This window comes from Colletotrichum destructivum, chromosome 5 (assembly GCF_034447905.1).
Source record: "Colletotrichum destructivum chromosome 5, complete sequence".
Taxonomy (NCBI): Eukaryota; Fungi; Ascomycota; class Sordariomycetes; order Glomerellales; family Glomerellaceae; genus Colletotrichum; species Colletotrichum destructivum.
In genome coordinates, this window is record NC_085900.1 from 2,321,743 (window position 1) to 2,334,974 (window position 13,232).

General features: G+C 57.5%; 2 protein-coding genes across 2 annotated transcripts; both read right to left on the reverse strand.

The window, feature by feature from the left end:
• Positions 1–462: 462 nt before the first annotated feature.
• On the reverse strand, positions 463–8,302 carry CDEST_08271 (uncharacterized protein; the record flags this gene model as incomplete). The annotated part of the gene is made up of 4 exons (XM_062924430.1): positions 463–6,335; positions 6,389–7,625; positions 7,767–7,798; positions 8,299–8,302. The coding sequence occupies 4 exons, from the start codon at positions 8,300–8,302 to the stop codon at positions 463–465; spliced, it is 7,146 nt and encodes a 2,381-aa protein (XP_062780481.1).
• Positions 8,303–11,000: 2,698 nt separating this feature from the next.
• On the reverse strand, positions 11,001–13,178 carry CDEST_08272 (uncharacterized protein). Its single transcript, XM_062924431.1, has 4 exons — positions 12,099–13,178; positions 11,797–11,850; positions 11,573–11,687; positions 11,001–11,440 (listed from the first exon to the last, which is right to left on the reverse strand). The coding sequence occupies exons 1-4, from the start codon at positions 12,276–12,278 to the stop codon at positions 11,340–11,342; spliced, it is 450 nt and encodes a 149-aa protein (XP_062780482.1). The 5' UTR covers positions 12,279–13,178; the 3' UTR covers positions 11,001–11,339.
• Positions 13,179–13,232: the final 54 nt, after the last annotated feature.

A 13,232-nucleotide genomic window follows, 5' to 3' on the forward strand; every position in this document is an offset into this window, starting at 1 on the left:
TGTGTAGTGAAGTAATAGCGAGGGAGCAATGGTAGTATAGTCGGGCCAACTAGGTAGCGAGCGAGAACCTCTGCAAGCATCCCTCCCTTTAGATAAACCATCCCCAATTCATCGTCATTTTTTTCTTCCACCCGCTGGTATCCATCGGACCAAGTAAACAAAGGAAAATTAATTTACCCCTTAGTGTTCTGTCCCATGAGCAAGTATTACCAGGAAAAAACATGTTTCCCCCAAAGGACTGAACAAGAGTAAAAACACTCCATCTGGTTGAAGAATCCTCCGAACCCTCAGTGAGTGTGTTATAGTAGTAGTAGAAGTTTTGCGAAAAGGGGGTATCATCATTCTAGTGTGTCCATTCTTGGGCTCAAAAGCATGCTGCGTGCGAAAGATCGACTGCGGTGCGAGTGACAAAAGAAATCCTCCACACTTCCACATATCCTTCCACTCGTCGGTGGTTCCCCTTTAATCTTCAAAGAAGTCTGTGTCGTCAAAGTCGCCCGGGTGAGCGTCCGAGTCGTATGCGCTTGGACGCATCATCGGGGGCGTCATAGGTTGATGGGAGCGACTCGATGGACGGCGGGCAGGTGGACTCTTCAGGGGCATAGGCTCCGAGGGTACATCGGTGAATGACGGTCCTCGAGTTCTGTTCTGAAGTTGCTGAGCCGTGTACCGACGGCCGGTACTCTGGAAAGCCGTCGGCTGAGGTTCCTCCGTGCTCGAAGGAAGGGTCTGGCGAAGGCCGGAGGCGGGTGGCGTCATCAGCCCATTCGAGTTGTTGCTGAAGGATGCCGAAGCCGTAGACCTGGATGGAGTGTGGTTGCTGCCGAAAGCAGGTCGTGCCGTCGAGGGCCGACCACTTCGTCCGCCCGACGCGAAGATGGGCTGCTGGGACTTTCGCCAGTTACCCCACGCTGCAGCCAGGGGGCCGACAGCTTGGGCAACGCGGGGCGAAGCAGCCTCACGAAGAGACTGCGCAATGTTGGGCAGGTTAATGGCCGATCCGCCGTTCATCGCACGCTCGCGCTCCTGCTCCTCCATCTGTAGATTGGCCTTGAGACGAATGGCAGCGTCTTTGACGGTTTCTCTGTCAAAATCCTGAGCCGAGACTGCAAGAATGATGTCTTGCAGGTCGCCGTGTCTCACGGCAAGAAGCTCGCGCAACCAAGTGATCTCATCATCGCGCTTGGCAATCTTCGTCGGCGCCTCGGGGTCGAGCTTGTCGACGGTGGACTCAAGCTCTTCGATGCGCTGCTCTCGGGCCTGCAACTGCTCCTGCAACACCATAATGGACTCCCTCAGGGCTTGGGGCGAGATCTTTTCGGGAAGGTCCATGGCCTTGGGCAAGACAACGGCGGCAGCGGTTACGGCGGTTGCGGCGGTTGCGGCGGTTGCGGCGGTTGCGGAAGCCTTGGGCTGGGAGGTGGCCGCGGGTTGAGCAGGTACCTCGACACCTGCGGACTTGGCGGCTTGTGCGGCGGCACGAGCAGCCTCCTTGGCGATCTCGAGCTTCTCTTCCAGGTGGGCGATACGGTCTTGCAGATGCTCCGTCTTGGATGTCGAGAGGCTGAGACGCTCGAGAAGATGCTGCTCGGTCTTCTGGCCATCCTCGACGGCGTTGCTCAGCTGGCGCTCCCAACGGGTCTGTAAGTCCTCGAGCTCGTTCTGGTGTTTCCGCTTCAGCTCGGCGATCGCCTCAGTCTTGCTGGATTGGGCCTCCTCCATCATCATCTCAGACTGAGCCTTGGCAGTCTCAACGTCCATGTTGACCTGGTCGAGCTCGGCTCTGACCTTGACGATCTGTTCCTCGAGTTCCTCGCGGACGACGTTGACGTGGTGGTTGGCTTCGTCAATCTCGCGCTGCATGGAGACGCGTGTCCGCTGGACCTCGTTGATGCCAGACTCCCTGGCCTCCTTGAATTCGCTCTGGTAGCGCATGGCAGACTGGTGAAGCTTGTGGTTCTCGGTCTTCATCTCACCCAGCAGGCCCTCGAGGCGCTTACACTCGCTGACAGCACGCATTCCCTGGCGCTCGCCATGCTCCAGTCGCTCAATCTCGGTCTCAAGACGCTCACGAGTACGGGCCTCGGCTTGGAGCTTAGCGTCCAAGACCTCTTGACGCGCGAGCAGGGCCTGCTCGCGCTTGGTGCGACGGGCATTCTCTTCCGTGATGTCGCGAGCAGCTTGAGCCATGTCTTCCTGAAGGGAGACAAACTTGGCACGCCAGGATTCCCTGACGCGCTCGTTCTCCTGGAGCTGGGTTCCGAGGGTGTCAAGAAACTTCTGCATTTGTTTGTTCTCATTGGAGGTCTCCTCAATGTCGATTTGCTGTCGACGGGCAGTCTCGATGGCGCGCTCCGCCTCAGATCTCCAGCGGTTGGCTTCTTGATGGGCACCGCGCAGGTCGTCCTCCATTGCGTTGATCTTGTTGGTGAGCTCAGTCTGAGCCTGCTTGGCGGTCGTCTGCGAGGCTTCCATGAGGGTCATGCGCATGGTCTGCGCGGAAGCGGCCTGCTCAAAGGCCTTGAGCTTGTGGTCTCGCTCCTCAACGTCTTCCCTGAGGCGGTTCTCCTCTTCGGTAGCAATGCGGAGAAGGCGCTGGACCTCAGAGAGCCTATCTTCGGCGACACGGCGGCCATCGAGCTCTGCCTGGGCTCTCTCCTCCTGATGCCTGAGCTTCTCCTCGAGGTCACCGATGCGGTTGTCGAAAATGCTCCTGTTCATGATTTCGACCTCGACGCGGGTCTCGGCGGCCTGAAGCTTTCTCTCTAGCTCTGCCGCAAGGTCTTCGGCAGCGCGGCGATCGGTGACCTCCCTCTCCGTCTGGGTTCGCTCGACGTAGAGGCGCTCCTCAAGATCGATCACCTTAGCCTGGAGCTCACTCAGCTTGTTGTTGACAGCCTCGTCCTTGGCATGGTCAGCTGCGGACTGCTGGGATGGAGTCGGCATGCGCTTCTCGACGGCTTCTTCGACAATGTTGCGTAGGTCCTCACCGCGGAAGTCAAGGCGCATAGAAGCGCCAAACTGCTCCCTCATATCCTCCAAGGCCTTGAGAACAGCAGTGCTGGCGGTGTCATCAGAGGCAGCAGGGGCGGCGGCAGAATCCACTGGAGGAGCGCTGCGCTGCTGTACCGCAAAAGCGTCGAGCACGGCTGCACGAATCTGCTCCATGCGTTTGTCCCGGCGCGGGCTCATTGAGCGGCGCGGCACGGGCTCTTCGTCCTCGTCGTCGGCATCGCTGTGCTGAATGTCTGCAGAAACGCTGCGACGGACAGAAGAGGATGCTCTCCTAGAGCCGCCCCGGAGGGATTGCTTGATGGAGAGAAGTGCCTTCTCCAAGGGGCCGAGGCGAGCAGAGAGCAGATCGCTGACGGCTTCGTTGACACGGCCGTCGAAGAACTGGACGCGCTGCTCCAGCTTGGCCTGTTCCTCGTCACTGAAAGCCCCTTCCCAGTCGCTGTGCGCAGCGCTCTCTTCGCCGTTCAAGTGGGTGACAGGGGCATTGAATGACTGCGCGCTCATCGGGGGGTCGACGAAGGGGTCATCCAGTTCTGTGCTCGGCACCGCGGAGTTGTCGGCCGGGAGGCCGTGGTATTGCCGAACAGGACTGGACGTCCTGCTGCGGTACTGACTGCCCGCTTGCATCTTGTAGGGCGACAGGTTGGTGACGCCAGCGACCTGGATCTGCCTGTTGGGGCTGGGCTGGTGCCATCTGGCAGCCTCGGCAGTGGCCTTGTTCACGCCAAATGTCGGGTCATTCTGGTTGAGATGGCTCATAATGGCATCAATCTCCTCAAAGGTCGGCTCGTTCTTGGCAGGTTGCTTGCCAGAGAAGTCGTGCGCCTGGGTCTCGTCGGCGTATTCTTCGCTATCGGAGACGACATAGTCCTCGGGGATTTCCCCTTCTTCCAGCTCTTCTTCATCGGGTCCACGAGCAGGTGAAGGAGACGCTGCGAACCGAGAAGCCGAGAGACCCTTAGTTTTCGGTGGGCTGGCGAAACGAGAAGCGCCCAATCCCTTGGGGGCGGCGAAGTTGGAAGATGTCGACGCGTTCGGAGACGGTTCATGCAGAGGTGACGGCTGAGCCGGAGCCTCGGTGCTGGGCATGACGGGCTCGATAGTGTCTTCCCTGTCGCGTTCGTCCTCTTCGTCCTCCTCTGTCTCTGCCTCGGGGGCAGCCGCAGACCAACCACCGCCGGGGATGAATGCCCTGGCGGTGGCGGACAATGACTTGTTGTGGCCCTTCTTGTAGGTGTCGATGCCAAAGGGCACAGCGTCATTGAAGTCCTGAAGTTCTGCCTTTGACTCAAACTCGAAAGGTGCCCAGTTCAGTTGCTGTTGGTCAGGAGAAGTATCTGAGGGGCTGGTCGCTGTGACAGCCTTGGAATCGGTAGGGTGCTCCGAAGCAACCGTGGAAGACATGGTCGTGTCTGCTGGTGTGAAAGCTTGCTCGTCGCCCGACCTGTGCTCTGAAGCATCTTGATCCTCTCGTTTTGCTACAGGTTGGAGAGACTGCATCGCGGTAGGCTCAGGCGATGGTTCAGCAAAGAGAGGAACATCGTCGCCATCCCCTCTCGTGGCCTTGGCTCTCTTGATACGGGACTCGTCGATCAGGCGACCATCTGCGTCATCCGGGAGATCGTCTTGGGATTCGTCATTCTTGTTCTTATTGCTGCTGCTCGGAGGGACGATGGGGATCGCCTTGTTCTTCTTGGGAGGCTTGACAACGTCGGACAGACTCAGATCGATGTTGCCGAAGATGGAGCTGGTGCGGTTTCCAGCGCTTTCGCTGCCCGACACAGGGCTAGTAACGGAGTCCGAAACGTTCCCAAAGGGTGTGAAGGCAGGTGCATCTGGTCGGAATTTCGGACCAGAGGCAGAAAAGCTAAAGTCGCTCTGGCCGGGAGAGAAGACAGGGGCGGCGGCATTAATCTTGGACGAGATGGACTGTGCACCAAAAGAGTTTGCCGACGGTGAAACAACAGAGGACGACGCAAAGGATCCGCCTCCCGCCTGGAACACAGATGGCTGAAAGCTGTTGCTGCCGCTTCCAAAGGTGAAGCTGGATTTCGACTCGTGGCCCGGGTTGAACTTGAATTCGGGGGCCTTGACGTTGAGTTTCGACAGCGATGGCTTGCTGGCATGGCTAGGTCTCCTCGGCATGCCGGAGTTGCTCGACATGGACGACGAGACGTCATGCCAAGGGTTGCTAGCCGTGGAGAAAGACCGCTGGTGCTGCTGCAAGAGCGTTGTGAGGCTGAAATCCTGCACGGGCGTGCCGAGATTGCTAGGGTTGGTCTCGATCTCTGCCGCCTCGTCGATTCGGTTGGGATCGACCTCGTGCCATCCGGCCAAGCTGTCGCCACGAGGCCGCGTCTCGTCGTGGTGGGAAAAGAAGTTCTGCGACAGTGAGTGACCACGGCTGTGAGGCCGCGGGTGGTGGAGAACGGGACCGTCACCAGGTTGCTGAACAAATTGCTGTTGCTGCAACGGCGGGTGTGCCGCCTGGAACTGGACGGAGGCGTCTCTCGCATGCGACAGAGTCTGCTGCTGGGAGAAGTCCTCAAGTTGCTCCGCAGCGGCCTCCTCGTTGTGCGGGCTGTAGTCCTCGTGCTCTAACTCATTGCGCATCTGCTCCTCCAAGTGGTATTCGGCCTCATCGATCTCGGCCTGGAGGTCATCGTCGTTGACCTGCGCGGATTCCAATGGCTTTGCGGGGGCTTCCTCGGCCACTTCCTCCTCATCTTCTCGAACCTCCTGCAGGCGTGGGGACGCCCGCGCAGGTTGCTGTTGCTGCATGAACTGGTGGGGCATCATGGGGTACTGCAGAGACTGGTGCCGCTGGTGTGCATTGAACGCAGGGCTGCCGGTCGGCGCGAAACCCTCGGGGGTGAAGGGCGAAACGGGAGATAGGACTCCGTTGAGCAACGAAGGCGAATCGGTTCTGTGCTGCGAGGGCCAGCCCAATGGCGAAGGCTGGTTTGCCATCTGGAAGGGCGAATGACCCATGGGAACTGAGATCGACTGTCGGGCATTGTACTTGGCCGGATGGCTTCCGAAACCAACGGGAGAAGCCATACTCGGGCTTTGGCCTGCAGAAGAACGTCCGCCGGGAATGAACTGCGACGGGAAAGGGTATCCTTGGACATGGTTGCTCGAGGCCGAGGACGTAGGCATGGGCGGAGAGAAAGGCAGAGGCGGATATTGCGCCGACGCCTGTCGGCTAGGCTGCGATGCCGCGGGCGATATCGACGGCGCTGGGGGGTCGTCGTCGCCGAATGACACTCCGAGAGCTCGCAATTTGGCTTCGTTGAGTTCATTGACGTAATTTTTCCAAGCTGCGCTTTAGTTAGCTTTACGGCGACCGTTGCGTCTAGGAACGCCGACTTACCGTTCAAGTCAGGCAACGTGACCTTGTAGGTGTGTTCCGCACGCTCCCTAGCAACTTCGTCGAAGTCGGGCCAGGCGTCTCGGCTCTGGGAGTACCCCGTGGGAGCCTGATATGTGCCTTCTGCCACGTCCAGGTCGAAGCCGCTGATGTCGTAGCCAAGCTCCTGCCACGATTTGAACATGCCTTCAATCTCGGTCTGGTTCAGGGGCTTAGGCGCTTGTCCGGGGCGTCCGCGCTCATCATCTTTGGGAAGCAGAACCATGATATTCTTGCCCTTCCACGGAACCTTCTTCTTCAGCCGCGGTGTCATGCTCAGTTCTTTGGCGGGAACTCTTGCAGAGACACTTCGCATTGGCGTGATGGGAGCCTTTATGGTCTCGCTATGTGTAGCACTCGCGCTTCTTCTGGGCGTTGTGGGGATGGCAGGGAGGTCTGGGAGGTCGCGGGCCAAGTCGGCCTCTGGGAGCTCGGGGCTCTCCATGTTTGCTTCTGGGATGTCGTCTCGAGGCTTCGCGTCTTCCGGTTTGAGCGTCTCGACGCTCGAACGGGTGCGAGGGTGTCGAGGTTCGGTGAGGGATGCGCGGGCAAGGCGCGGCCGAGCTTTGGGTGTTTGCAAAGAATCCTTTTCGTGCCAGGCGGGTTCGTCGCCAGATCCGGAGCCGCTCAGTGAAGAGTGCTCACTTCCGTCACTGAACCAGTGCCGACTCTCGGAATTCTCTCCGGCCGTGTGCTGGCGAATCCAGTCTTCGGTCAGTCGTCGCGCAGGTCGTCGAGCGCGATTGGCGAGGACTTGAGCGGCGCTAAGGTAGGGCTCGGGGGAATCGTCCTGTGCGAGCGAAAGCGCGGGGGGAGGACGGAGAAAGGGAGTGCGGATGGCGATGTGATGAATGGGCGAGTCTTCGGATTGATCGCTGCCTATGCTCCGGGGACGGAGAAGTCCCGTGTCCTCTGCAGAATACGGGGAACCCCAGCTGGCGGTCACGTATCTCTCCTCTTGTTCGACGCTGGGTTGAGTCCTCAGAATTTCCCGAGCTCGGTCAGGGAGTCTCGGCGCGGGTAGCGAAGGCAAAATGGGGGAGGACCCGAGGTCCTCGCCTTCGGCAGCAGTGGACGTCGAAGAAAAGGCGGGCGACGTAGGCGGCGAATTGAGCGATGAGCGAAGCGGTCCGTTGCCGTCCTGTGCGGATGCAGCAGGAGGATAATGGGGTTGGTGTTGAGGAGACGTCTTTGTGGGACTCTGTTTCAATCAGGAATGGGATCCAAGATCAGGGTGGCGTCCGCCGAGGGCGGTCAAAGGCAACCACGAAGGGGGAATGCAAAGGCAAGGTAAGGTAAGGTAGGGTAAGGTGAGGTGAGGTGAGGTGGGTAGCTAGCTTACCACGGCGAGATCAGCGCAGACGATGGAGTCGTCTGCAGCCAAGTCTCTTGAGATTTCGCGTCGAGGACCTTTCGTTCACAGCCCTCTGAAAAGACAAGAATTCCAATTGTACGGCGTGCACAAACGAAGCAGCCCGCGAGGGAGGGGAGAAAAAAAAAAGAGAGGGATAGGGAACGGACGGGCTGTCGAGGTTGTTGACAGCAATAAGGGGGTGGAGGAGCAGAGGCGGCCCGTGTGATTGGAGACAAGTTTTGTGTGTATATCTGGGGCCCGGCTGTTTATCCTCTGGTCGCGACGACGGACGCGTAGGTAATATTTTTTTCTGGTTGGCGAGTATGGATAGTAGGGGTGGTGCCAGAGTGCAGCGTGTGTATGTAGCCAGCAGGAATAAGGTATTATTTGCAAGACAGGTGGCCCGGTTCAGGGATTAGGAAACCGGGGGTCGTTGCAGAAGGGAAACTGGGGGAGAGGGAAATTATTGACTAAAGGAGTGACATGAAGACTGAATTGCGGCAGCTCGCGGGTACCGGACGCATCGGGATCACAGCTCTCAGCTCGAGCTAAACGAGGAAGATGATGATGGTTTGGATGGGCGGGCGAGGATGGAGTAGGATGAAGGTAGGAGAGTGTGTTCGAGGAACGCAAGCTGTGAGGAGTGAGACGTGAGGACTCAGGAGGTAATGAATAGCACGGATAGGTAGGTAGAGTGGTGGAAGTCGGGTAGAAGTCACTTTGGAGGCAAGTCGAGGCAAGGCAATGGCACGGGAAGCTAATGCGAAGGTTGCCGTCTTTTTGGAGATGATGGTGCCCAGGCCTTTGGTGGTTGAAGCGGACCCCCGAGGTACCATGCACACAGACAGACAAGGAACGGGGATTCGACGGGACGGGCAAGGTACAGGTATGAATCCAGGTACAGGTACCAGTTGCAGGTGCAGGTAAAGGAACGGCCAGACAGACAGACAGACAGACACATGCCTTTGACGCCGCTTAAGTAGAGCTTAGAGCCCAAAGCTTAAGAACCCTTCCACCTGCAACCTCAAGAATGATAACCCGGTGACGGTCCCAAACAATCACGATAGGCGTGCCCTCATCCGCGGGCGTTCACGGGAGACTCGAGAGAGAAACGAAGAGAAGAGGGCGAGGTCGCCTTCTCCGGGGCCGTTTGTGTGGGGCATTGGACCAGTGGCATGATGAGATTGGACGATTCGACTGGGAACGGGGGGTTGGGAAGAGAACGAACAGCACAACAACTGGCAATCTAGCGCTGCTGGTCCTTCTTCTCTTTTACCCCCCCCTCTTCTCTCTCTCTCTCTCTCTCTCTCTCTCTCTCTCTCTCTCTCTCTCTCTCTCTCTTCTCTATTCCATTCCAGCAAAGACCTAGCAAGCAGGCATATGAAGGAGGGAATGTCATTGCGGATGAGAAGATGGAGTTGGGGCACCCTGCCTTCCATTGGGATGGAACCGGGGCGCGCCAGGGACAGGCTGGCAACTTTTTTGTCAACTCGAATGACAACCTCTCCAAACGGGGGCCAGTGAGCGGCCTAGCTGTGTTTTAATGAGCGTCCCCGCTGAACGCACGGCGGGGACGGGCCATCATGGCCAGTGCAATCTCGTCTCGTTTTCTTTGCCTGCATGGTAAGATGGCGGGTACCTCTTCTGCCGCTCGATTCCCGCACTCCTCTGGCGTACCTCGCTAACAATTGTACCTCATCCCAGGAATCGCCTCTGGAGTTCTGGGTGATTTCCGCTGGATGGGAGCGCCGCCCCCCCCCGCCGCTTGAACTCCTAGACGACATCGTATTTGCCAACGGATCGGTGCTCGCTCGTGTCCGGCTGGAAACGTTTGTGTCTTACAAGTTACAACAGCGCGCCTCCCTCCCTCCCTCCCCCCCAAAAAAACACATCGTTTCGAGTGGCAGGCGGCGGCCATGCTGCATACCTAGCTACCTAGGGTACTATCCAGAGTCCTTGGCCGGGCCTTGACCGCCTTTTCTTTCCTTTCCTCTCGACTCAAGCGTATCAAGTCAAGTCAAGTCAGTTGACATTTAACAATGAGAGCGCTCTCCCTTTTCCGGCGGCCGCATCGATCAACCATGGAGATGAAAAAGAGGGTTGGGTCCCCTCAGAGTATGTACAGATTACAGCGACACTACCGATACTAGCACCCTCCCTCGACACTAAGGTAAAGCCACTTGCGCGCTCTTAGTCCCGGGCGACCTGCATGACGGGAACCCCATCTGTCAAATTTTGGGGTCCATCCTTTTTCTCGGCGCCGTACGGATTGTTTTGTTTTTTCCCCTTCTAAGCAGGTAGAGGATTGTTGGATGAGATGGGTACGAAAGGTGACGGAGCATCGGCGACGCGCCTGCTGTTTCGATTACCAATACAAAAATAAAAAAAATAAAAAAGAGTGTGCAGATGCATGCGATTGAAACTCAAAGGCTCGCGCGCGTCCCATGGTTGCGGCAGCTGGCCCGCATCACTTATAGCTTGGGAAACGCCCAACCTTTTCATGTCGTCAGATGAGCGGGAACAGACCTGGGACGTTTCCCCTCCTGTGTCTTGGATGGTGACCGATACACCGGTTCGCCTTCAGAGACAACACGGCGGTGTCTCGCACCACAGACGCGGTTCGGCGTAGACAAGGTGTGCGTAGGAGAGTGAAGGAAGGTCATTGGGTTCGCGCGTGAGAGGGGGGGGGGGGGGGGGGGGGGGAGGCAAAGATATCGAGCCGACAAGAACAGCGTTGAACCCGGTGAGGCTAGATTGGACATCGTGTGAGTTATGGCCATCTGGGGACATTTGACACCTCCCGAGCTGGGCGAAGAGATTTTGCTGGTGGAGGAACATGGGAATCTTCGTCAAAGACTTTTTTCTGCTGGCCCTGTCCATGCCGTCCGCATAACTCCCAGCGGCAGGTCGATTGACCAAGCCCACAAAACCGTCTTACTCCGAGCTGCAGTGAAAACCACCCCTCATTTCCTTGGACAGGCCGGAGGAGGAGCGCCGCCATAAGGGGTTACATGCTGGGCCAAGGACGGCCTTCCAACTATAGTTTCGGTCCTCCCCCAAAAGTGAGGGCATTCAGAGATGCTATTCCCCATTGGTACTCTTACGCTTCGACCACGCCAAGTCGAAAGCCCCCCACCCCCTCGGCTGTCAACGTCCCCCCATCCACGAAAGATCGGATTTCCCTCGCCACGCAAATGATGCTCTACCATGTTTCAACGTAATATTATTCATTGAAGATGGCCCCTTGCTCGTCTACTGAGGACCCGGCGAGACGGCCGGAGATATCAAACCCGCTCTCTGCTTTCGAGAGCCCTTTGGAGAACGCCAGAACCAGATTTGAACATGTACAGTTTGAAAGGAAAAGAAGAAAGAAAAGAAAGATTCCCACCCGGCCCGCTTCCTCCCAGCCGAGACGCGGAGCTCTTTTGGTCCATTCCGTCACGAAGACGCTCTTTCCCCTGAACACACGCTCGCAAGGTATACATACACGTACAATGTCGTCAGCATTCGTTAACCCCCAGTTTCATTGCTCCATCTTGACGAATCGAGGCTTCCGCCCACTCACGGGTCACAAAAGATGTCAAAGTTCCCATCCGTGCCCGCGAACACTGGCTCGCCGAAGCTCTGCTTCGCCGCCGAGTCGACCGATGTCCTGCATTGCTCTGCACATTGTCCAATCGTGTCAGCATACCGGTCTGTTCTCATCCACCGTGCTCCCCACCTACCCTCCGCTGGCGAAGAAGCGACGGGAGAAGGTGAAAATCGGCCCCGAGACCGGGACAAACGTGACTTACCGGCCTGCTTGTCGCACTCAGACACCTCGAACTTCTTCTCCCCGTTGTTCGCGGCCTGTGAGCACTTGTTCTTCTGGTTGTCGCACGACCTGTTCGCGGCCGTTGCAAAGTCGGGCTTGTTCACTGCCGTCAGCATCAAACTCTCACGAGGAGCGGCAACTGCGCCCGGTCAGAACAGCCGCGAGGGGCGCAAGAGCGCCCCCTTCCTCCTGGATCAGACCTACAAAGGTGTCACCGTCAACCTCGAACGGCCGTTCAGGGTCATTCGACTTGGTGATCTGTCCGCGCCACAAAGTCAGCAACGGCGTCCTTCATCCTGATCCTGCTTTTGAAACCGCCACACCGGCAACGTCTTCCGGGGCCCCAATCCTGGAACCGCCGCCGCAACATGGTCGTTGCCGTCGTCTTTATCGTTGCCGAGAAAGAGAAGGGAGAGAAGACGAAGACAAAAAGAAAAAAGGGAAAGGGAAAAAAAAAAGGAAACGAAGCAGTGATCGGTGTGGTTCTGGCATGGACACAAACGTACCGCAGACGCCTTGACTCCCCCCAGGTCGCCGTCGAAAGTCTGCAGGTTCTGCGAGCCCTGGCGCGGCAACAGGCCCATCTTCCAGCCCATACGCATCTCGTCGCCAATGTCAAGCGCCATCACGCCAGCGGAGGCGATGGCCACCGTCGAGAGGGCGGTGATCAATGTCGATATCCGCATCGTTTTGCTTTCTTTTCTTTTTCTTTTTTTTTTCCTTCCCTGTGTCACCTCCTTCACTGCTCCTTTTCCCTGTGTTGATTTCTCCTCCAAGTTCCCAATTGACTGGTTGATCCGATGGATTCGTCGGGTACCGGGGACTCAGAGCAATATTCCCGTAACTGTGAATGATAATTGCCCTCCGTCGTTCGAGTCTCCGAAATGCTGTGGGGAGGACGCTTCTCCGTCTCACCGGCTCATCGGAATTGACGAATTAGAAAACAACCGCTTTTCGGTGACCGAGGCTCAACCTCGTCGGTTCGTGTACAGCGAGCGTCGTGCAGTCGTGTAGGGAGTGAGTCGAATTCGCGACGCAGCGCTCAACCTCTAGAGATGGAACGGGCAGAAGGAAATGTCTCGAATGGGGGAGGGAGGGAGGAATGAGTGAAAAGAAAAACGATGCATAACGCTCCAACAACGTCCGCCCCCTTGGACTTCAGCAGCCTTTTTTTCCTCGATTCGTCCTGCTCGAACAGATGGGTCCCCTCCCCCTCTCCCCGCGGCTGCAACAGATGAGCGGTATGAGTGGCTCGCTGACTGTGAATAGGGAAATTGGGAGAGCAACACCTGAAACACCAAAGCCATAGCCGTCCAACTGGCGCGCAAACCCACATAAAGCTACAAATGTAACAATACCAGCCGCGGACCCGAAACACCACTGAGACGGGAAGCCATATTACGGACGGGCCAGCATGCACCCGCTGCGCGTGCGTCCACGTGATATAGTCCAGACGGGACGGCCTGCCGGGTGACATCAATGATGCTGGCCTAAAGTTGTTCGGATGGCAGTTGGATGACGGACGGCGATCCTATGTTGAGCGAGATAAAGTTCAGGTACGGAGAGTTTAACTCTGTGTCTGCATCTTCCACCCCCTCCTCTCCACCAACAGACTTCACTTGCGTTATTTTGAATGTGGT

Bases quoted from the DNA above. Each gene is read 5' to 3' on its own strand.
- CDEST_08272 (XM_062924431.1), bottom strand. From the start codon at position 12,278: ATGCGGATATCGACATTGATCACCGCCCTCTCGACGGTGGCCATCGCC. The intron at 11,851-12,098 runs GTACGTTTGTGT...TGGCGCGGACAG, and splicing joins GGGGAGTCAAGGCGTCTGCG to ATCACCAAGTCGAATGACCC. The intron at 11,688-11,796 runs GTAGGTCTGATC...GCAGTGAACAAG, and splicing joins AGGTTGACGGTGACACCTTT to CCCGACTTTGCAACGGCCGC.